Source organism: Ptiloglossa arizonensis, chromosome 10, assembly GCF_051014685.1.
Source record: "Ptiloglossa arizonensis isolate GNS036 chromosome 10, iyPtiAriz1_principal, whole genome shotgun sequence".
NCBI lineage: Eukaryota > Metazoa > Arthropoda > Insecta > Hymenoptera > Colletidae > Ptiloglossa > Ptiloglossa arizonensis.
The window spans coordinates 4,681,551-4,703,816 of NC_135057.1; the positions used below are offsets into that span (position 1 = coordinate 4,681,551).

A 22,266-nucleotide genomic window follows, 5' to 3' on the forward strand; every position below is an offset into this window, starting at 1 on the left:
TGGCGCCGGTCTGTTGTTAGGTCTTCCAAAGGGCACGAGCGACCCTTCACAGGGGGTCCTGCAAGTCGACCGGGCATGGAAGTGCATTAGAATGAAAGAGAATGAATGCGCATAGGTATATAGGGTGCGAGAGGAGCGTTTCGAAAACAGTACGAGTATGAGTATGGCCACGAGAAGAGACTGGTAAAGACGTAAGCACGGTATGAGTAAGAGTACGAGAAAGGACCAGTAAAGACGTAGTAAGAGAGGAGAGTTGGAAAGACGCACTAAGACGAGAGACTTGTAAAGACGTAAGCGACGAAGACGGTGAAGACGCGTGCCGAGGGCATCAAGACGATTAGCTTAGTTTTATACATTGTCGATCTATCTTTAGTGAAAAGAGAAACCTATTACCAATACCACGTCTAACACTGATAATATTGCAACTACAATAATAACACTATACATATAATATATATATATATATATACACACACCACCCATCATCAACACAACGCAAGGTACAACATTATTTAACATTGCACAAATATTATAAAAGAATTTCCATAGTACTAGAACTAAAAAGTCATTTTAATTGTTGGATTGCTAAAGGAGAACTACTTCGGATTTGGTTTATTTATGTCAAGCAAATTGTTTACTAGAGACTATCGCGATCGCATTATGAGGAGTTGTCACGTAATTCTGTTTTTAATTGGAGTGTATTTCCATTAACTTTAGCATAAACCAGTTAATTAATATATTATCAGAATTCAGTATGATATTATCGATAGATACGAATAGAAATTAGCCTACGAGGTTCAAAGAGGTAAGGGTTACGTTTATTAATAAAAATGATTAAGAATGTCAACCAAAAAATTCAAAGAATGATTAAGAATATCTGTATTTGTTTACTTTCGCATAAAATAGTATAATTTGTTGGCTTTTTGTAACAATAATCAATTATATCAATTTTATCTTGTTAGACTTGATAAATCTTTAAATTATCTCACATTGCTTTTTCTTTTGATGAAATTTCGGCTTTCATTTGAATAATTAAAGTTTTATTTGTAAACAATTCATGATGGTATATTTAATTAAAATCACAGATCAAAAGCAAAGAATGACTGCTTTCTAACTTTCTATAACTTTACTCAAGCTACGTCAAATTTTTCAAAGTTAAGGAACTTACTTGATTGAACAGACACATCGCTTTATGGTAATGTCCATTTTTTACGTGAACCGCCGCCTCATTTACTAGCAATTTTTTTTCTGAGGAAGCGAAATATTTCATTTGCGATTTAGCTTTACGATTATTTACCATACTGGTTCAAAGCCTGCAATATATTTTGTAAAAAATTGAATCGCATGTGTTCTAAACTGCCATACGAATAATGTATAAATCGTTTATAGAACAATGTGCATGGTAATAAAATGCATTGTTCACGACATTGTAGTAATGTAAACTGTAGAAATATTTTACGATGAATTTAAATTAAAATAATCGATATAAACTATGCTTAATATGATTTCAATTAATACCGAGTTTAAGTAATAAGTCATTGCGTACTTATTATATATACATATATATGTATTTTCTTTTATCGATGTAAATATCGAAAAATATATTCTTTGTTATGTTAACAAATTATTTTATGCAAATAAATTATTGGTAAATAATATATTCGTATTTAATGCTATTGTTGATAACTAAATTATTGCGTACACATGCTAGTTTATTAGATATTATAATACGCATTTACAAATAATTTCATTTTAGCTCTATTTCTTCCCAGAATGATCAAAGTACAACTGCGAAGTGAGCGCTAATAATAATTTTAGCACTTTATTTAACTCCAACAACTTTCTAACTACTTATAAAAGTCGATAAATTTAAACTGTATCGAATATATGAAAGTCTACTGCTCAAAGAAGTAAATGTAAAAAGGAAATTTAGGGGAATTTGTACATTTATTTAGGTAAATTTTTGAATGTGTTACTCACCCTTACACCATAGTCTTCAAGAAGTAATTTTTTAATTATAAAGATTTTTTTCGAACACAACACATTTTTATATTTGGACATCTCAACGTTTATGTGGGGGAATCACGCTGATGGTTCCATCAGCTACCATAACTTTCTTGCGCTATCTGTAATTCTTAACTTACAACCAGAACTTTTCTGTCTATACTTTTTGTCCTGTCTCCCTACTCTAGGTAATCAAGACTAATCAATATCAAAGCGGTAACAATGGACAAAGATAACGACATTCTTTCATGATTTCTTTGTCCCTCCAGTAACTCTGATGCAGTTTAAACACGCAAAGGATTATTGAAGGTTTTCCCGCGGATTTGGTCAACCGTTATTTTCGTAAGAGACAAGGTTGCGGAAAAACCTGTTATAAACTTTGATCGTATATGAATCATTTAACAGAAATGTCAATAAATGATTGTGGATACTTTCTCTTTTATTTTTGACTTAGATTTTCTAATCAAAGAAAATCAAATCTTATAAACTAATCGATTAAAATTATACAAGAAAATAATGAACAAAAATATGTAGGGATGATTAGAATACCTTGTAGTATAAAAACCCAAATTAAGCAGATGAAGTAAACGATGAATTAAAAATACTTTTCTCTTAAATTTTTGAGAAATTAAAAAAATTCTTCAATTTAAAGGCACTACATTACGAAATGTTTTATAAAAATTAAATAAGTTTCCGTGTGTCACGGTTAAAAAATGTGTTTTAATAAATATACTGCGTCAAATTATAGTAAACTGAAATTACAAACAATATATCACATTTTAAATTGCATCATTACTCACTATAATTAAAGACTGACTTATTATTAGTTAAATTTCTCACGATTTTTGTTGATATATAATAAAAATATATGCACATTATTAAAATCTACATTAGAATAATTTTCTCATAATGGATAAAAGTAAAATATATTTTTATGGGAAATAAAGTCTCCATTATGTACGTGGTGTAATCCAAAAGAAACCGGACTGTGTTTATAAAAACGTTATTATTCAATAAACCTAAATTTGACTTCCGTTTCCTTCAAAATAGTTCCCTTCTGCATTAATATAGCGATTCCAACGGTGCTACTAAGCCTTAAACGTTTCTTGGACATAATTTTCTCCTAAAACGTCTAGCACTTGATGCGATTAATTTTGTTTCATCCATGGTATTGAAATGTCCTCTGAGCTCCGATTTCATTTTTAAAAATAAGAAGTCACAAGGGACCAAGTCTGATGAATACGAAGTATGTAACATGACCGTCGTTTTATTTTCTATTAAATATTTTCACGTTGCAAAAGCCGTGTATGCAGGAGCATTCTCATTATGCAAGAGCCAGTTTGTTTTTCCACAGTTCCGACATTTTTTGACGAAATGTGGCAGATTTTTACACAAAATTTCGTTTTGCCATAAACGACCATTTATTGCCATAAACATAAACATAATCTTTTTTATAAACATGCAGACATCTGTATATATTTTATATAGATAAATACTTTATTTACATTTAATTACATACTATATATCATTCTTACAACTATAATCAATGCTATCTCGAAATTGTATGCATCAAAAGCACATTACTGTGGTGGCTTCCAAGCTTCGATTTTTGGCCGCGTAGTAGTATAAGGCATATAAGCTTCCGTGGTACCACTTAAATTTTGTTTATGTTCTAACATCCATTTATATTTTGGTCGTGATGGGTCTTTGTGAGGGACGAGGTCTGTTTTATAATGTAACCATCCAAACCACTCCGGTGGAACTTGAGAACCATCATAATCCATACCATATTGATCAGAGTATACTACCCATCTATTAGTAGCTATAAAGAAATATTATATTTGTTTAAATCATTTTTCAATATATTGAAAGACACATTAATTAGATATCTATTATAGTAACGATTCTATCCGATACATGTTGAACAAATACAGAATGTTTAATTTTCTACCTTACCTAAGAAATGTCGATTATTTTCATAGTATTTGTTTCCAAATTTATCTTCACCTACTAAGGTTCCACTTTTCAATACATCCATTCTGAAACATTTAAAATGTAATGACAAAAATGAAAGTTTTGATCAATAATAACTAGTCTATTATTAGGTTTGTTAGTGTAATAATAAATTGTTTGTAGGTGATTTTTACAGAAAAACCGTTTATACAGATTTTATCCAATAAATATTTAGCATTATTATAACCTGTAGAGAGTGCGCAAAGACTTAAAAATACCACCATTCTCCTTTACTATTTGTATAAAGTTGTAAACTTTATCCAACCCCAGCAATTTCGCCATGTTTGTTTCTGAACTACCACACCACACAAGTAACATGAAAGTCTTTAACTATATAAATGTAAGACCTCTTACCATGAAATCAAATACAACTAATATTTTAAAGTATAATTTGAAAATAATAAATATTAGTTTTGTTTCTATTTTTGTGGTTAATAAAAGTTTCCTAATATTTTTATATAAATAATAAAGGGAAGAATGGACAATTTGTGAATACTTTACATTATATATTTATCTATAGTATTATAGTTCAATGCGTATGTACGGCACATCGTTGAAAATAAATCTTACTAGAGATTGAGAATCGTGTTTAAGTCGTTGCATTTGCGCACGCGGGAATATTCAACCACTTTAGTAAGTATATAAATTTATTTCCACAAAAATGACTTAAAATTTAAACAAAATTACACTTTTTATTTTTTTCGGCAATGACTGAGTGAATAACTTTGACTGGTACACAAAGTATTGTTTTATATTTCATATTTAATTACGTTTAATATTTGGTTCATGTATTAATTTTATGGTAACATATTTCCACTAGTTTACTGTTCATTTTTATTACATTGATACCTGAAATTCTTACATATGTATAACATAAATGCAATACTATGCAATATGCATTGAATTTGTTGCATTGGCCCAAAATATTCACATTACTTTCATTGGATGATTAAAAAACACGGATTTTTAAAGAACAGATTGGTAGATACTTATAAATTTATTATTTTAATTTAAATATAAGAACTCAGTCTTTACATACAATTGAGATCAAATAATTTAGATTGAATTTATAACATACACATAAAAATATACAGAAACGCAAAACAAATGTGCGTTCTAAAATTACTCAATGTAAAAGTAGAATGCACATTTAAGATCTAATAATACGTATTTTTTGTTCATAATGTCTCTTTACATTACTTTGTACAATTAATTAATTTATTTATTACGCATTTTCTTTTCCTTGACAAAATACATTTCCATGATAATAATTTATTTTCATGAAATATGTTATTTTCTGAATTTGAAGGAAATAAATGAAAAATACCATCCAATGAAAGTAATGTGAATATTTTGGGCCAATGCAACAAATTCAATGCATATTGCATAGTATTGTATTTATGTTATACATATGTAAGAATTTCAGGTATCAATGTAATAAAAATGAACAGTAAACTAGTGGAAATATGTTACCATAAAATTAATACATGAACCAAATATTAAACGTAATTAAATATGAAATATAAATGATAATAATTTATTTTCATGAAATATGTTATTTTCTGAATTTGAAGGAAATAAATGAAAGGAATTGTAAAAGTAATAGAAATATAATCTTCAACTACATTGGTTAACAAGAAATCAAAAGAACCCGTCAACAAAGTATACGAGCGCAAAAAGTGTATTCTATCATCGTATTTGATTATCGGTTCGACGTCTACAGGCCAAGGTTTAGCAATCGCACTCATTAATCAAAATATTGTCGAGCCAATTTTAGTTCGCTAATGTCAATTGTCTTCAAAGTTGTATTTATGTAAAATCAATTTTTTTTCATAGAGTAGAACCTTGACCACAATTATAATTTATTAGCAACGGCTTACAATAACTATTTTAAAAATGGATAATTACACTTTGCCAAACACGTTACAGGAAAAATTGCATAAAATTATGATTTGTACGCAAGTATGAAATTAACATAATCAATTTGAGAGTAAAATGATGCGCGAAAAAACTGGTAAGTATTGCGTAACGAAACAACTCTACTTCGACTAGTTCAGAGTTCGAAATAAAAATGTTATTATCGTGCAAAGTTATGAAGATAATTTATCATTTTCTATCATTTTAAATATATATAATTTTCCATGCTTTATGTTTTGCATCATTGACTCATTGCAACTCTTGTTCGACGCGAGATAGAGAGAAAGTCTAGACAAAGAAAAAACGTATTAGTAAACTCTCTAGAATAGAAATCTCTATTTTAATGATAATCGATCGAACCATAATTTCAAGGGTGATTAAAATATGAGTTAGGAACCTCTATACGTGGAAAATAAATTAACAATAATTTACTTAAAATTTTCAAGAGATGAAAGTGTTTACAAATAAAATAAACGTTGCAACTTAATTTTGTTTAGAAATATGTAATATACTTCTATTATCTAGTTACAATGGATTAGGAAATGTTACTGTCTCAAGCGATCTTTTATAGTAATAAATTATTTTGGATTTAGTCCACGACATAATTCTAAGTATTCATATAGAAATATTTTTAATAAGTCACGGTATCATCTTATGATAACAATGGTAACGGTATACTGTGAACAAATCAATTTTTTCTTGTACCAGTGCGTTTTTAATATTTTCTCATATTAATATTTTTGAGTTATTTTTTAAGTAAACCTATTATCAAAATAAAATAATTTAAAAAATATATAATTTTACTTTCAACTAAAATAGTTTTTCAAGATTAGTTGAAGGTCAATTTGTTTTCTTAAAATTGAATATATATTACTTTATACATACAATAATTAGAAATGCAAATTTCGAGCACATTCTGTAAGTTCTGCTTCTGCGTGACCTTGTAATGTTTCATGATAACTTTGAATGAATCTGTTGAAGTTGATTTTTTCTGATCGCTCTTAACGATTGACTTTGAGACGTCGTTAAAAATCGAAGAAAACAAGTTTATTCTGATAGTACCAGATTCTATATAAAAACTAATAGAAGATGAAAAATGTTTATATTCTGCATATCTTTTCCTCCTTTCTAGTGCGTATTTAGCAATTATTTTATGCATTTATTAGTTAGAATTTAAGAAAATTAAACATTTGTTAATTAGAATTTTAATTTCTATTTTAATTTTGTCAAAAGATTTACAAACCGTCTGCCTATGACTTCATACATAATATGTTCGACTGACTGCAATGTTCTGTAATACGAAATATATGTTTACTTATTCTCATTATCATCTGATAAATATCTATTAATAATAGATGGTGGTGTTATCGCTCGTAAAATCCGGATTTTTTTTACACACATTTTGTGTATATTTAGTAGCACTCAGAAAAATGTATTAATAATTTTGAAGAATACTTCCGTTATTCTTTTAATGCAGCTCATCACGTTTTTACTTAAAATGCATCTAATTTTAAAGTTCCCTTTGTTTGCGATTTCTTACTATTTTCAATCTATTTTATCTTAATTAACTGATCTAACTGTACCTACTTAAAAAAAATGCATAGAAAATAACAAGTATTTATTTTTCTTATAATTACTATAATCATCGGGTTAAAGTCAATATTATATATGTATTCTTCATTTTTTGTTTAGTAATTTTCTTCAAGAACGGAATTTTCTTTGAAAAATATAATACGTACATTTTTAGTGATTTTATAAAAGTTTTTTTATGTTTTTAATGATACAATTTTGAATAATCTTCTTTTTTCAAATCTGCTACATTCACTCGTGAAATTTTAATTTGGCAATGCTCCTGAGACTGAATCGTGTTCTAAATTATAAGTTTTTCAAAAATTAAGAAGAAGTAATATACTCTTCCGGATTATTAATTTCAATAAACGATAAGTTTAAATCGTCAGAATGTAAAAACAAGAAAAGATAATACACTCAGTATGCGTCGATCAAGGGTACGAAAATCACGTTCAAGAAGCAAACGAACCACTTCAAAAAAGAAATTGCAACGCATTGGCAGCACCGAAGAAATTAAATACAAACAGGATGTAAAAGAAAAAATACCAAAGAAGTTATTAAAAAAAAAGATAAAAGCCGCAGATGGACGAAAAATATTTGCTTCCAGTTTCGACCTCTGTGATGTACCTTTGAATTGGTGGGAAGCGGAGCACGTAAAATACGGGTAAGTTATAACTTTAATTGCTTATTTAAAATTTACAATATTAAATTGAAAAACATTCTATCTATACTTTTCACAGAATTTAATTGTAGTCAACCTTTAATATTCTTTGAATATTAAGTAATGAAAGAAAAATCAACAAATCGAAACGCTTGCTTAGCTTTCAATCATTCTTTTAACTTTTTTATATGTCATAAATCCTTTCTGTCGGGCAATAATTGATATTAAATGATATACAAATTTAGAAATACAATTGTAAAAAGTTGGGAACTACCGGTTTTTGTTTTGATAATAATAAAGTATCAATTTGATCTCTTTTACAGATTAAATTATCCGCCAGTGAAATCACAACTACAGAAAGTGATGGAATCCCCAATTGTGCGACTAACCGATCGTAAATATATGACACAACTCGCGCTTAACATCATCAAAGATCATGAAGAGCAACAGAAAATTCGTATTGAAAAGAGAATGTTGGCCTCACCCTTGATTATAACTGAATTATTGAAAATATCACATCAAGTGCTCTCAAATGTAATACAACGGCAAGGCATTAATAAATTAACACTTTATGCATGAACAAATATTATAAATATGATTGTACGTATTTGCGTAATATTGAATGTCTAACAATTGTGAGCGACGTGCAACGAAATACATATTAAAAAAATCAAGTATCACATTAGAAGATTTTTGTGTGAAATAAGCTTTATTTTGTAAACAAATTACTATAACATTTTGTATGCATTTAATACTATATTAAGGAAAAGTAGAACGGTATTATTCAGTTTAAAGACATAATTCCAAACGTAAATAAAACAACATAAACATTAAAACAAGTATTAAAGACTTATTGAGTACTAAAACAAGGAACAATGTCTTGACGCTATTAGAAACTACACATGTTAATTAACATATAGAATGAATTTTATATAAATTGTATCAATCATACGGTAATTATTAGATACCACAAAGCATTCATATGACGTTTTAAAAAATTTAAATAATACAGTCATTAAGGTTTAGAAAATGCTACCGTAAGAGTTTTTTTTTTATAAATTCATACATGAAAGCGTTTTAACCTATAATCATTATTCAGAGAGTATTGATAAAACAAAAAACTTTTTATTAATTGATAATTAACTATCCAACTTCTTCAAATTAGAAAATTTGTTTTGTATACTACTACGCGGTTTTTCTAAACCGCTGTCCTCGATAATTTGTCATACGAAACGTAGAGGTGACTGTTAATTTCTATTAACAATTCTCATAATGCAGAATCTTTCGATTCACTTTCCTTTATACTTTCGCCTCACTTATACACATAGCTTTTAGAGCCCAATTTGTGAAAAAAAGCTGCCAATAGACTACTTTTTGATTTTTTACTATCGTGGGGATGATCATTTTCAATGATGACTTTCTGATTATGTGGAACTTCAACGAGTATATCTTCATTCTCACTGTGATCAACTGTCTCTGAAAGACCCGCTTCTGTAAAAGTAATTAAAAATTGTGTACAATGTTCAACAAGTACCTATTTTCTACAATAAATAGACAATAAGTCAATTTTTTAATTAAACCTTACTATAAAACAATCCTACGATAATCCCTGAATAAAAATCGTTTTTAGTTTTATTAATTTGGAATTATTAATAAAATCGGATAGAGTAACTATCGATCTTACCAAAAATTTCGTGGTTCCATGGTGCACTATCATCCCATGAGTTGAATAATCTCAAGGGTATTTTAATTTTAGGCTCTGGAACATGTGTATATTCGTGATCGGACCAACCAAGCGTTGCTAGATGTTCACTAAAAATCAGTTTTCATTTCTTGAATAATTAACAGAGTATTCATTAATTGTTTGCTACGAGTAAATTAGTTTCGAACAAAATAAAAGTAAAACTTATTTCGAAATTTTCTTCATGCACAATGAAAACTTAAATGCATTCGAATCTCATTGACATTTATTTTTGTCCCGAACTTATTTTAAATTAATCCAATTGAACAAAATTTTAATTGTACTTGTGAGATTCTTCGAGTTCGTGTTTCTTGGGTGCTTTTATCGGTGGTTCAATTAACATATGCACTGGATAGTAATGCACATGGTAATGTTGTATATGAGTGGGCCTCTTTTTCGCTTCCTTTTTTTCCTTTAATGATTGTAGGAAGTTCATTAAAACTTTCTTAGGGCTGGAATACAAATTTGTTACGTATGATAAAATAAAACCGTTTCGGTCTGATAAATATACAGTCGATTAAACTTAATATACCTATACTTTGTGAAAAGATGTTGAAATATCTTTTGATAAAATAGGATATTAATGCTCAATAATTTGGGAAACAGTAGTTGAATAATTATTTGTGCGATGTAACAATAACTCTACGAATAAATTTCAAATCGTTTCAAAAATAATTCTTGTCTCCCCGAGAATATGAAAATATAAAATCACTTACTACTCGAAAAAGAATCCCTCGGACGAAGTAACCAATAGTATTGTTAAAGCTAAGGTAAACTGAAAATCGTAAAAAATAATTTATAATGCCAATTCGTATAAAACGAATGCTTAAAATTAGTAAAAAAGATTACGCGTGTATAAAACACGTAACTGTATCGTTAAGTTGAAATCATATACAAACATTAAATTATAGTTATTCATTTTATAGATATGGATTAACAATTTTGCCCGAAGAAGGCCCGTATAAAAAATTGAAATGTCGATAAAGAAAAATAAATTGTTCTGTTCTTCCAATTTTTCTATTGTATGTCCGTCGTCGTTTTAATATTAAATTAGATATTAAATTAAATAATAGCAAGTTAGATATCAGTAAAGCAAAATATAATTACTATTTACTTGTAACAATAATTCCGTTTTCATGGTGATGCTTTATTTCGCGGACACCAATAGTTTGTATACCATGTGATTCGTGCAACAAACTGAGAATTCCGATGAAACAGGATCCTCTTATATCTATCCGGTTACTCTCTTTTCCTATGAGCTCCGAAGACCCTAGTTTTGTTTCATTCACCGCGATTCACGATAGATTTCTTGTCATTGCTTAGAAAACTCAAGCATGTGCTTAAAAGTGTCGCTAACTAGTTGCAGCCACTTTCAACTCGTAGTACCTGATTTTTTCTCCGAATATGGAAATATTTATGCGTTCGAAACGAATTTGGTTATCTCATTTTCGTGACTGGACTAATTATATTTAAAAATAGTTTATACTTATTTCTGTTTTAAATATCGATATACATATATGTATACATTCAGCTTTTAAATAACTATCGATACAAACAAAAAGGATATATATATATATATATATATATATATATTGTAAGAAAAAAAACACTTTGTCACCCCTTATTAGGAAAATAATTAATTAATGTTGTATGACAATATAAATACATTACGGACGAAGAAGTCTGGAAAGAAAATCTATTTTCTATATAGAAAAATGGGAAATTTCTTCAAAACTAAAGAAAGACAGTTCGTGTTGGTCGACGAATGAAGAAATATTCTTAAGAAAAGTCTTTAAAATGATGTGAGAAATAAGTAAGATGTATGTGTGTGTGAGTGTATTTTTACTTATGTTTAAAAATATAAATAAATATGAAAAATGCAGTTGCAAGAAAACATATTTTACCGTAATTCCTTTTTAAAGTAATTCAGTAGACATATTATGCGCTAGCCCAAGAAAGTAAAATACGAACCAGGAAACAAGTTTTGACATATTCAAGCTTAGAAGCGACAATAATAAATACTGGTATCTGGGTACCGATCCTTCGGGTAAATGTGTGCTCTAGTTCTTCACTTTCGCCTCTGCGGTGTTTGAACTTGCGAATAAACGAAGAAAAAGACGACGAAAACGCAACGTGTAATGCTAAAGTAGAAACTGCTTTCAGCTCTTACATTCTATCGGTTAGTGAGAAAAGATGTTTTAAATAATCATTGGAACTCGTTAGTTACTCAGCTAATTGATAACTCGGGACACTTTCGCAGATTGAAAAGAATCTATACCTTTGAACTGCGCAACAGATTTAGCCAATATAGTTAAGCTCAAAGCAGATACACGTACCCATTCATACTAGCCCATTCATCGCTACATAATTGTAAGTAATATAAATTACTCTGTATGATATTGTTTTACACGTTAATATATGTAAATGCTTTTGCGCGTGTCGTGCGATCTTAGGAAGTAATAAGATACACTTCCTCGGTTATTGTTGGCTTTATACGATTAAAATATCAATATTAATTGTTTAAATTCAGGATGTCACGATTGTATGTTCGTGTTACGATATGTAAAGATCGTAGATAATGATAGTGTTCTAAACAAAAGTTGAATAACCTACAATCGAAGATCGTTGATACTTTATATTACTTAACTGAGATGCCATTGGTAAAAAGCTTAATGCTACCATTTTCCATCACGATTCAGATACGCAATATTTTCGTTCTAGATTGATATGCACGATGTGAAATGGTAGACAGAAGAAAGTGAACCAATAATTATTTATAACCATTTAATACGATGCAGAATTTCTCAGCGTGTTTACATTTCTTATAATGTTTCAAATAAGTGGAGCTTACTCTAGAGATTTTATCGGTCAGTCAGACATCCTATACGTATGGATAGATATGTTACAACGTCCACGATATAGAGTGTGGCGTAATTAGTGGTACTAGCGAAAATAGTGTAATTTCGGGTGTAAAAGAAGTAAAAACTGTACAGGAAGTGTTTTCTGTAGAAGATTTAGTTTTCGCGACAATTGACCTTGTTAAGCCGCTATGTAAGCGTACATGTGAGATTTATAAACATCGATAATGCTACGATGAATCCCGACGATATGTTGTACATCATTTGATGATTCTAACCATTTACGAATTTGTTGAAACTGTTGCCGCATATACCTCGATCTGTGGGTTTTAAATTGAAAATAACGTGCTGAAGGCTAAACTATTCAAAGGCTTTATGATTTTGTTTTTTAATATGAGAATGTATTTAATAAAAATTTTCAGCGTAAACGTATTGATAAATGCATTATCGAGATTCGTTGTGACGTTGCCGATATTTACAAATAAATTCAAATTAAACAAGCGCATACACATCGTGTACTAGTTAAGTTCACATACACACACCATTTCTTAAAAATAAATTTTCTCGAAATATAAGACTTGTTTAGAAAAATTGTGTTCTTTTTTTAGAATTATATTACATTTATCTAGTACTTACCCTTACACGAGGAATAATCCTTGTTCGATTATACAGTGAAATAAAAAGACAGAATTTCATTCGTTTCTGAAATTTGATGCGTTTCCTTGAATTATTCCAAAACATCATTCCTTGATTATTTTAAATTGTTTACCAGCTAAATAAAATTTAGACGATAATGGTGATCAGGTAAAATAAATATACAAATCAATTCAGATTCAAATGCAATAATGTATCATGAAAGTATATATATTATCATCATGTGTTAGTTATTCAATCGCATGATCATTGATGCGCATTAAAATTCTATAGGCATACATATATAAGTCTACTATTTGGCAATCGGTCATAAGCGTTGTATTTGATGCATGAATTTTACTAACCAAGTGACCAAGTTATTTGTATTACATTATCTATAAGAATATATGAGAGATATACATCTATATAATTAAAGTTGTTAAATGAAACGGCAAAGTGTACCTGTTTTCGTGTTAACAATAATACATTGCTTCATTGAAATGAATGTACGTAACCCAATGTTGCAATTGATTAATCGAACTTTTTTATTGTACCATCGTATTTATAATATACATAACAGCTTTTTGTTCGTTTTTGTTTCTATTTCTTCATTGATTTATAATTCAAATTTTGAATGATTTTAAAATTAGGATATTTTTTAATAGAAGCAACGGTAAAGACCCAAATAATTTTTTTCCCCTTAATTAAGGCAAATTAAATGTAAGTTAATACTTTCACGTTACTGTTGAATTCACGAAATGTTATTAAAAAATGTTACAAAATTATATACGTGTTTCTTCAAATGTATATATTGATTTCGCAAAACTAAATCTGTATATTTTTAACAATTTATCAGTACAATGCGGCGACAGTAAAACATATTCACCGCGAAGGAAATTATTAAGTCCTGGATATCAAATTTTACTTAAGAACACACGCTTGTTAGAAAGCAACACGATCAAAGTATTCTCCGAAAGAGAGAGAAAAGGAACATGGGAAATCCTTCTGAAATTAAAGTTTACGTTTTATAACCGGAGACGCTTCTTCGAAACTTTCTCACTGTTCTCCCAGAGAAAGCTTCAAGATTTAAAGAGAACACTTCTCGGATATTGGCACGTTATTACTAAACCGGTTCTACTTTTGATTCTTCGTGTAACATGTTTTGCTCGTTGTGTTCTATAGAAAAACATATTGCTCGCAAGTACGCTACTTTTGACATAGAAAATGAAATGGGGATTTATACAGTTTCTCTTTTCAAATTGCATGGTGTAATGTTAATTGCCTTTGAGACATCAATAAAACCATATGATATTTATTTGAAAATATTTTACATAATTGATTTTCCAAATAACAAAATTTCACTTATAGGAGGAACCTCGGAAAGTATCTCTCTCCATGCATCGATCAGCATAAAAGAAACTACAGTTAAAAAGATTTTTGAATTACCAATCGAAGTTAGCCAAATAGTCCATACACTATTTGCACAATTACCCTTTTACTTATACAGTTTAATGTTTCTATATTTGTACAGTTTCTTCTTTCTGATGTTCTTAAATTGCAAATGACAGTGTATACTGATCTGTGTAACACACAATAATATTTAATTCTATACAATAAAATTCTAATTTAATTATTTACATACATTGAATTTTGTTACGCGTAAAACATATTCATCAGGTAATTTGATTTCTAAAAATTTAGTTTCAACAAAATAAATATTAAATTACATTACAATATAAGTACGAATTAAAATTTACCAAAAATTGTTTCGAGAAAATTAAAATATCTTTTGGTAATAATTGATATTTGGACCAGTACTAAATATGTAGAACAATACTCTGAAAGTATTTTTAACAGGCCTAATGCAAAGAATTTGAAGTCAGACAGAACAAACAAATCGAATCAGAAAAACAAGTTGAATAGTAAAATAAATAATGAAAAAAAGGAAAGAAAAATAAATTGTTTCATAGGACATTTAAAATAAAAAACAAAGGAATTATGCCACTCTCTTTTCTCTTTAATCGGGCAAAATAAACGAGTCTTGTACCAAACAGTAAATAAAATAAAGAATGTTCTTTTTTTATTTGAAAATAGAAAGTGCAATGTACTCGATTACACGACGATTTAAAATATCATCATCATATTTTATAGGGTCTCAAATTCGATACTTTTTCATAAAATAAATATTTAACGTAATCATATTCTATAAAATACATGCCAAATTTGACTAAATCTTTAATAAATTCGAAGAAATAAAATATAGTTGTTCGTTGTAAATAAACGCACCGCTTTACAAGAAATTGAAAACGTTTCAAGAAATTGTAATAGGTTATATACTTCTACACGTAACAATGTTTCCTAAGAAAAGTCATTTTAGTTTTGTTTATTATTTTTGCATAATTACATACAATTTTCTCTTGTATTTATTAATAACATTAATTAATTTTGACTTTATTAATTACTTACAAACAATTGCATTAATGCCTATGATCCGATTGTAAATTTATTTTAAGAAAATATTCTTTTCAAATACTTACAAATGCAACATATACGAACATATTTTGAATAAAATAAAAATTGATAAAGTTTTTACTAAATAAAATTATTATATCATCTGTTTTACAATAATCGAAAACATTAATGTTGTTACAAATGATAAAAAACATAAAAGGAGAACATAGTAAACTATAAGTGCATTTAAATCTGTTCATTTCTACATTATTCGAGCAGATGGCGCATCTGATCAGAATATTCGTTGGCAAGCACTTGTGAAATCTTACATTGTTATACATTTTTCAGTTCAACCTAATAAGTGAGAGAACGTTGTGAAAATATTTTTCGTGAAATACTCGTAAGATTAACAAAGTGCTCCGTGATAATTAATATTAATTAACATTAACCGGAGAGGAAACCTCTTCGTATATACGTGACATTTAAAGTGCGTAATTCATCGCGTGCTTCCAAATTTCTCTCACTCGTAGGAAAATTGCATTCCCGTATAAAATAGTAATACTTAATTATTAGTCTGTGAATAAAAAAAGGACAGTACTATTTTTTATTAATAGTGATCAAAATTAATTACAAGAACATTGTCTAAATATTAACTTCTAATTGGCTAAATATTTGACATACAGCACGAGTCGATATGTCGATTAATATGAAACGCACCTAATGCACCTCATCTCTTTTGGTAAGTAGTGCATGTGTATGTATTATAAACAATGCGTAGTTTGATAAATGTTACGAATTATTGTAACAAATGCGATATTTTTGCTATTAAATACAAAGTTATCATACGAATACCTAAATACTGTTAAATAATTATTATTTTGTTCATAGATTTGATTTACACACTTCCGTGCAAGACGTGTACATACATCTCTATACGTTTATGTCTGTATTAATGTGTAGATATTTACATATATTCTCGGGCACAGATTTTTTTCTAGTTAAGTTAACGATTTTGTGTACAATTATCTTCATCTTTTGTATCTATGATTTTTCTATATTTTGTGTTTTACCATTACCATTTACAGAACTGTAAGTAGCAACTTGTATAAGATGAAAAGTTACAAATATACAAATGATAACCTTATGCATTTAAAACTGCCCTAATTATTTATTTATGCAAAACACTTATGATGTAATCATATTTTGTAACGATCAAAGGATTAAATACAAACGATTCTCAAATGTATATACATTCTCATAGTTGTTTTTAGTTTATCGGAAAATAAAGAAATTAGAATATATACATTCTTTCTGCTTTGTATTATTTTAAATATTTTTATCAAAATTTTAATAAACTCGTACATGTGTAATATAAAATATAGAAAACCACAATTAATCTCAATTTGTTATAATATTTATTTAAAGCAACAGTATTGTAAAATGACTAATTATAATCCAGAATTTTTACTTGAGTAAATGTAAACATGAACATTTTTTTTCTAAATGACAAAATCATATCAACAGTTGATGTCATTAGTAATTATACAAATATTAATAAAACCATATAATTTGCCTCGTTTTTATTTTCATTTTGTTTTAGGTCTTAACTGGAGCATGCACCAGCCTTTATGGAATATCATTGTAGCCTTTTTGTTCATAAATGCTAAAAGATGCCACCAAAGCAGAGGAAAATAGCTATTATGGGCTACAGATCCGTAGGTAATGAAATATGATTATTACAATTAAAAATCTTAATTTTTTGTAATATACAAGGTAATTATTTAAAGCGTGACAAGTTTTTTTCTTTTAAACCACTACAGATATCGACAAGCCCTTTTTTCAAATTAAATGATATATAAGAATTAATCTTTTTTGGGTGCAAAAGATAAAAGGTTTGTGTTTTTAAAGGATTAAGGAGATGTAAGTTCGATTTTTTTTAAATTAAATGATGAATTAATGTTTTTTTATTTCAATAGCTCTAACAACTTATATTTGAAATATTTTTTTCTATTTTGCTTGTCTAAAGATTTATAGCAAAATTGGTTAAAAACTTTTTTGTTGTAGTATCCATTAATTACAATGATAATGATATTAATAATAATAATAGCAACTTTAATTAATAAGAGAAAATACATATTTGCACTTAAATGTACAATACTTAAGCACTTAAATGTACTTTCAGTGTAGAATACATTTCTTGTAATATTGTTCAATACCAACTGCAAGCTTCAGTATGTAAAATATTTTTGGCTATAATTTTTTAATTAGGCAAAATAGAAAAATATATTTCAAATAAATGTTATTAGGTTCAATAAGAATTATTGAAATAACAAATTAATGTACCATTCCATTAAAAAGAAATGAGTATTGTATCCCCTTAACTCCTTGAAGATGCAACTCTCGTGTCTTTTGCATCCAAAATGATTAATCCCTACATACCATTTAATTTGAGAAAAAAAGGGTTCGTTGATATCTGCAATAGTTTCAAAGAAATTAACTTGTCATGTTTTACATGACTCACCTTGTAGAATAAATTTGTCTAATAAATAACTTTATACTTTTACTATATTTATTATACATAGTTTGTTATTCAACTTTTAATTAGTAGATACGTATATTATAATGTATTAGATGAAAAAAATATATAATCAATGTATTGTTTTAATACTACTATTTTAATCATTTGAAGACTGTACATTTAACTACTTTAAACATTGTTTATACTTATATAAAATAATGTTACTTTAATTGAAGATTAATATACGTGTATTTTTAATTCTTTATGTTTAATATAGTAATTACTGTTTATAAAATATTAATTATTGTATTTATATAATTCATATAACACTTATTGATATGTGTCTTTCATTCATTTCAATAGGCAAGTCGTCACTGAGCATACAATTCGTCGAGGGACAGTTTGTGGATTCATATGACCCTACTATAGAAAATAGTAAGAAGTACCTGTATCGTCTTACACGCTACTTCAAAGATTTCTAATGACACTGTTAGTAGTATTTTCTGCACATTCTGTTCATAATTCATGCTGTAAACAAGCAATAGATTCGTGAAAATATATTATTCAATGGACAGGTATTTTATAAGATGTACTATATCCAATGAATATGAAATTCCTATACCAAAAATAAAGATTCATACTACTTCAACATCATTATTGATTATCAACTATTTTAAGTTGAAGGTTAGAATTCGATATGTACATAATACAAATCTAAATAATTTTAATATAAGCCGGATGTTTTTATTGGCAGCTTACATATCCAATCATAATCGTTAATAACATAAATAGTTGATAATCTATGATCGTCTAATGATACCAAAATAATTTTATTTTTGGTTCAAAAGAAATCTTATTTGTAATGAATATAAGACATCATATAATTTTAGTAACAAAAATCAATTATTCAATTTCGAAAAGTAAGTAAAAAACATATTGAAACGAAAATATATATAAATTTTATTATTTTCTATACTTTTCTTTATTACAATCAATTATTAGCAATATAGTATACAAAAACAGCTTATTCTACGATATATTTTATTAATTTAATTGTAATTTCTTGTATCAATTATTAAAAAAATATTATTTATACAAATACATTCAAATAATATTTTAACATTTTATACATGTTCAATTTTGTATATTTTATGTTGAATAATTTTCATATTTCAAAATTGTTGAAATTGTCTGTCAAAAAATTGAATCATAATAGTATAATTTTAAATGCAAGTAAATCAAATTATTATTCATTAGCATCAATTATTGTTTGACTGTATAATCAACATAAAGTTTTTAAAAAACCATTAGAATTAATACAAGTTTAAAAATTGAAGATATATTTGATATTATTTACAATAAGTGAGTCCATATTAATAATATGTGATAGAATTAGTTTTTTTTGCTATTCAAAATTGTTTTTACAGAAAAGGTTGACAGTACTATTTTAAAATTATTCTGATTCATGATTTCATATTAAATAAAAGCAGTTAAGTATGGAATAACAAAACATTCTTTTTACTCTGACAAATGTTATTAATTATACAATGATACAATTACAATGTTTAAGTCATAAAATACTTGATGTATTTGAAGTTAAAAAAAAAATTAATAAGTGTAATTCAAATCTCATTAATATGAAACTATAATTAATATAATATTAATTTATTCATATGCCCTAATTAAATATAATTTGTGCTAAAACATAAAGATAGAAAATGTTTTTAAAATATCGACTATATTTTTTTATAATTTCTAGATTAAATGTATTTACTGGAGTTCTTTTAAAGTTTACTCAAAGATTTTTTTTCCCCTCTGCATATAAGAAACAGTTAATTGATAAAACTGCTTTATTGATCTGAATCAATTTTAATTATCTGAGGCTTTTAGGTTACCATTAACCAATTAATACTAAAAATTACCATTAACAAATTACACAAACTGTTTTCATTACAGCATGTATGATTATATGCATTGTTAGTGATGTGCATGTATTTTAATCTCAATTAGTATTTGTGTTCCGTATAAAGTTCAAGTATTTCTTTTATAATGTTTATTTTAATTGAATGCAATTAATGTGGTAGTACTCTACATCTTACTATTATGCTTTCTTACAAATCTATTTTCTTATAAATAAAGCTTGTAGAAGAAAAATGTATTAATGCCTCTTTGCGAAATTTTGCATTTGCATTTAAATGTTATATTAAGTTATACAGTTTTCAAAGCAAAACTTTACTCTTCAATCACTAAAATTAAAAGAAAATTTTTGTAATATTTAAAAGATGAGGGTTCTACTGATTTCAGTGTTACTTGTTTTCTGATACAATTAATGTTTGTTTTTCAGCATTTACAAAAAGTACCCGAGTAAATAGTCAGGATTATGAAGTTAAGTTGGTAGATACAGCGGGTCAAGATGAATATAGTATATTTCCTACACAGTATTCGATGGATATCCATGGTTATGTCCTCGTGTATAGTATAACCAGCGCAAAGAGTTTTGATGTTGTACAAATTATTTATGACAAGCTACTGGATATTACAGGAAAAGTCCAGTATGATATCTACTGCTCAATTGTTTTAATTTGTTATAGTATAATGTATCTAACATTTGTTATAGTATAATGTATGTTTATGTATTCCAGTGTTCCAATTGTATTAGTAGGAAATAAAACGGATTTATATGTAGACCGAATGATCACAACAGAACAGGGAAAGCGATTGGCAGATTCCTGGCACGCAGCTTTCTTAGAAACCAGTGCAAAACAAAACGAGGTACGTTTTTTTTCTTTGTTCTTAATAATTCTTTATGAGTATAATATTAATTGTCATTTTATTTCAGTCTGTCGCAGATATTTTTCATACGTTATTGATCGAGATTGAAAAAGCTGATGGAAATGTACAAGAAAAATCGAATTGCATTATTTCCTAAGCTACATTAGCTGGAAATATAAATATGATACAATGCAAATGTATAAAAATCAAATGGCGAAACTAAAAATATAAAATGGCAGGTGTAAAACAGTTATATCTCTCTTTGCTGTATAAGTAAAAGATATTATAAATATTGTCTATTTCAGAATATACATGGTAATAACTATTTTTATTATTTGCTTCTGTAACCATTATCTAACAAAAAGAGAAAAGAGATAATTGATTTTGATCACGTTTATTCTTATTATATGCATGTGTATATTCAATATTTTAAGAAATATTTTTCAGCAATAAGAATAAAACAACAGTTAATTTCAATTTATTTTATATAACTTCAGTTTTTAACATATAAATTTTTTCAAAAATGCTGAAATAAAATATAATTACAAAATCCATAGTGAAATTACTCATTTTAACTTCAAGTAATCATTAAAAACGTAAATAAATGTAGTTAACAAATAAGTCAATGAAATTTAGCTAAAGTATTTAAATAAATCTGAAAAATTACATTAATGTTTCTTTCTAAAATTATTTATGAAAATGCAGCAAAATAAAATTGATTAATTCTATGCTTTATTGTTTTTTGTCAGGAGCTCTTTTCCTGTTACAGCTTATTGTCTTAATCGCTTTAGATATAGTTATATTTACTCCTTTCTTTATTTATAATTTTACGAACTATTATTGTAATTATTTTGATTTTTTCACCAAATTTAGTACTCCCTTTAAAACTAATATATAAAGGTGGTTTTAGGAACTGAATTGCTACACGGACTATAACTGTGTTCTAAATAGAGATAGAAAAAATCATAAAAGAAAATTTTGTACAATACGATTTAATTCCCAAATACATCATTGCACTTGTAAAGTGCAATTACATGTTTTTTTTAATTGAACCGTCTGTTGATTTTTGCATATAACAATTCCTTACATCATTCTACATGTAAAAGGGTGTATGTTTAGTGAATGCGTG

At 27.4% G+C, this 22,266-nt stretch overlaps 4 protein-coding genes across 9 annotated transcripts; 2 read left to right on the forward strand and 2 right to left on the reverse strand.

Moving 5' to 3' along the window:
- Window positions 1–3,478: 3,478 nt before the first annotated feature.
- Nd-b17.2 (NADH dehydrogenase (ubiquinone) B17.2 subunit) lies at window positions 3,479–4,334 on the reverse strand. Its single transcript, XM_076321719.1, has 3 exons — window positions 4,205–4,334; window positions 3,961–4,043; window positions 3,479–3,826 (listed from the first exon to the last, which is right to left on the reverse strand). The coding sequence occupies exons 1-3, from the start codon at window positions 4,297–4,299 to the stop codon at window positions 3,585–3,587; spliced, it is 420 nt and encodes a 139-aa protein (XP_076177834.1). The 5' UTR covers window positions 4,300–4,334; the 3' UTR covers window positions 3,479–3,584.
- Window positions 4,335–7,833: 3,499 nt separating this feature from the next.
- Window positions 7,834–8,837, forward strand: LOC143152329 (uncharacterized). The gene is made up of 2 exons (XM_076322322.1): window positions 7,834–8,167; window positions 8,488–8,837. The coding sequence occupies exons 1-2, from the start codon at window positions 7,926–7,928 to the stop codon at window positions 8,741–8,743; spliced, it is 498 nt and encodes a 165-aa protein (XP_076178437.1). The 5' UTR covers window positions 7,834–7,925; the 3' UTR covers window positions 8,744–8,837.
- Window positions 8,838–9,140: 303 nt separating this feature from the next.
- LOC143152163 (uncharacterized) lies at window positions 9,141–13,530 on the reverse strand. Of its 4 annotated transcripts, none has more exons than XM_076321974.1 (6): window positions 12,757–12,857; window positions 11,020–11,175; window positions 10,622–10,680; window positions 10,190–10,357; window positions 9,849–9,976; window positions 9,141–9,655 (listed from the first exon to the last, which is right to left on the reverse strand). In XM_076321974.1, exons 2-6 carry the CDS (start codon window positions 11,041–11,043, stop codon window positions 9,477–9,479), a joined length of 558 nt encoding a protein of 185 aa, XP_076178089.1. In that variant the 5' UTR covers window positions 11,044–11,175; window positions 12,757–12,857; the 3' UTR covers window positions 9,141–9,476. The 4 variants fall into 4 exon arrangements, with proteins under 4 accessions (XP_076178089.1, XP_076178088.1, XP_076178087.1 ...); XM_076321973.1 differs by lacking the exon at window positions 12,757–12,857 and adding an exon at window positions 12,076–12,704; XM_076321972.1 differs by lacking the exon at window positions 12,757–12,857 and adding an exon at window positions 12,076–12,704 and having other exon boundaries at window positions 11,020–11,223.
- A 2,623-nt stretch (window positions 13,531–16,153) lies between these two features.
- Window positions 16,154–21,462, forward strand: Rheb (Ras homolog enriched in brain). 3 transcript variants are annotated; one of them, XM_076321481.1, is made up of 7 exons: window positions 16,154–16,586; window positions 16,736–16,936; window positions 17,448–17,566; window positions 18,729–18,800; window positions 20,710–20,917; window positions 21,008–21,137; window positions 21,205–21,462. In XM_076321481.1, the coding sequence occupies exons 3-7, from the start codon at window positions 17,518–17,520 to the stop codon at window positions 21,292–21,294; spliced, it is 549 nt and encodes a 182-aa protein (XP_076177596.1). In that variant the 5' UTR covers window positions 16,154–16,586; window positions 16,736–16,936; window positions 17,448–17,517; the 3' UTR covers window positions 21,295–21,462. The 3 variants fall into 3 exon arrangements, with proteins under 3 accessions (XP_076177596.1, XP_076177598.1, XP_076177595.1); XM_076321483.1 differs by having other exon boundaries at window positions 16,736–16,844; XM_076321480.1 differs by lacking the exon at window positions 16,736–16,936 and having other exon boundaries at window positions 16,156–16,586.
- Window positions 21,463–22,266: the final 804 nt, after the last annotated feature.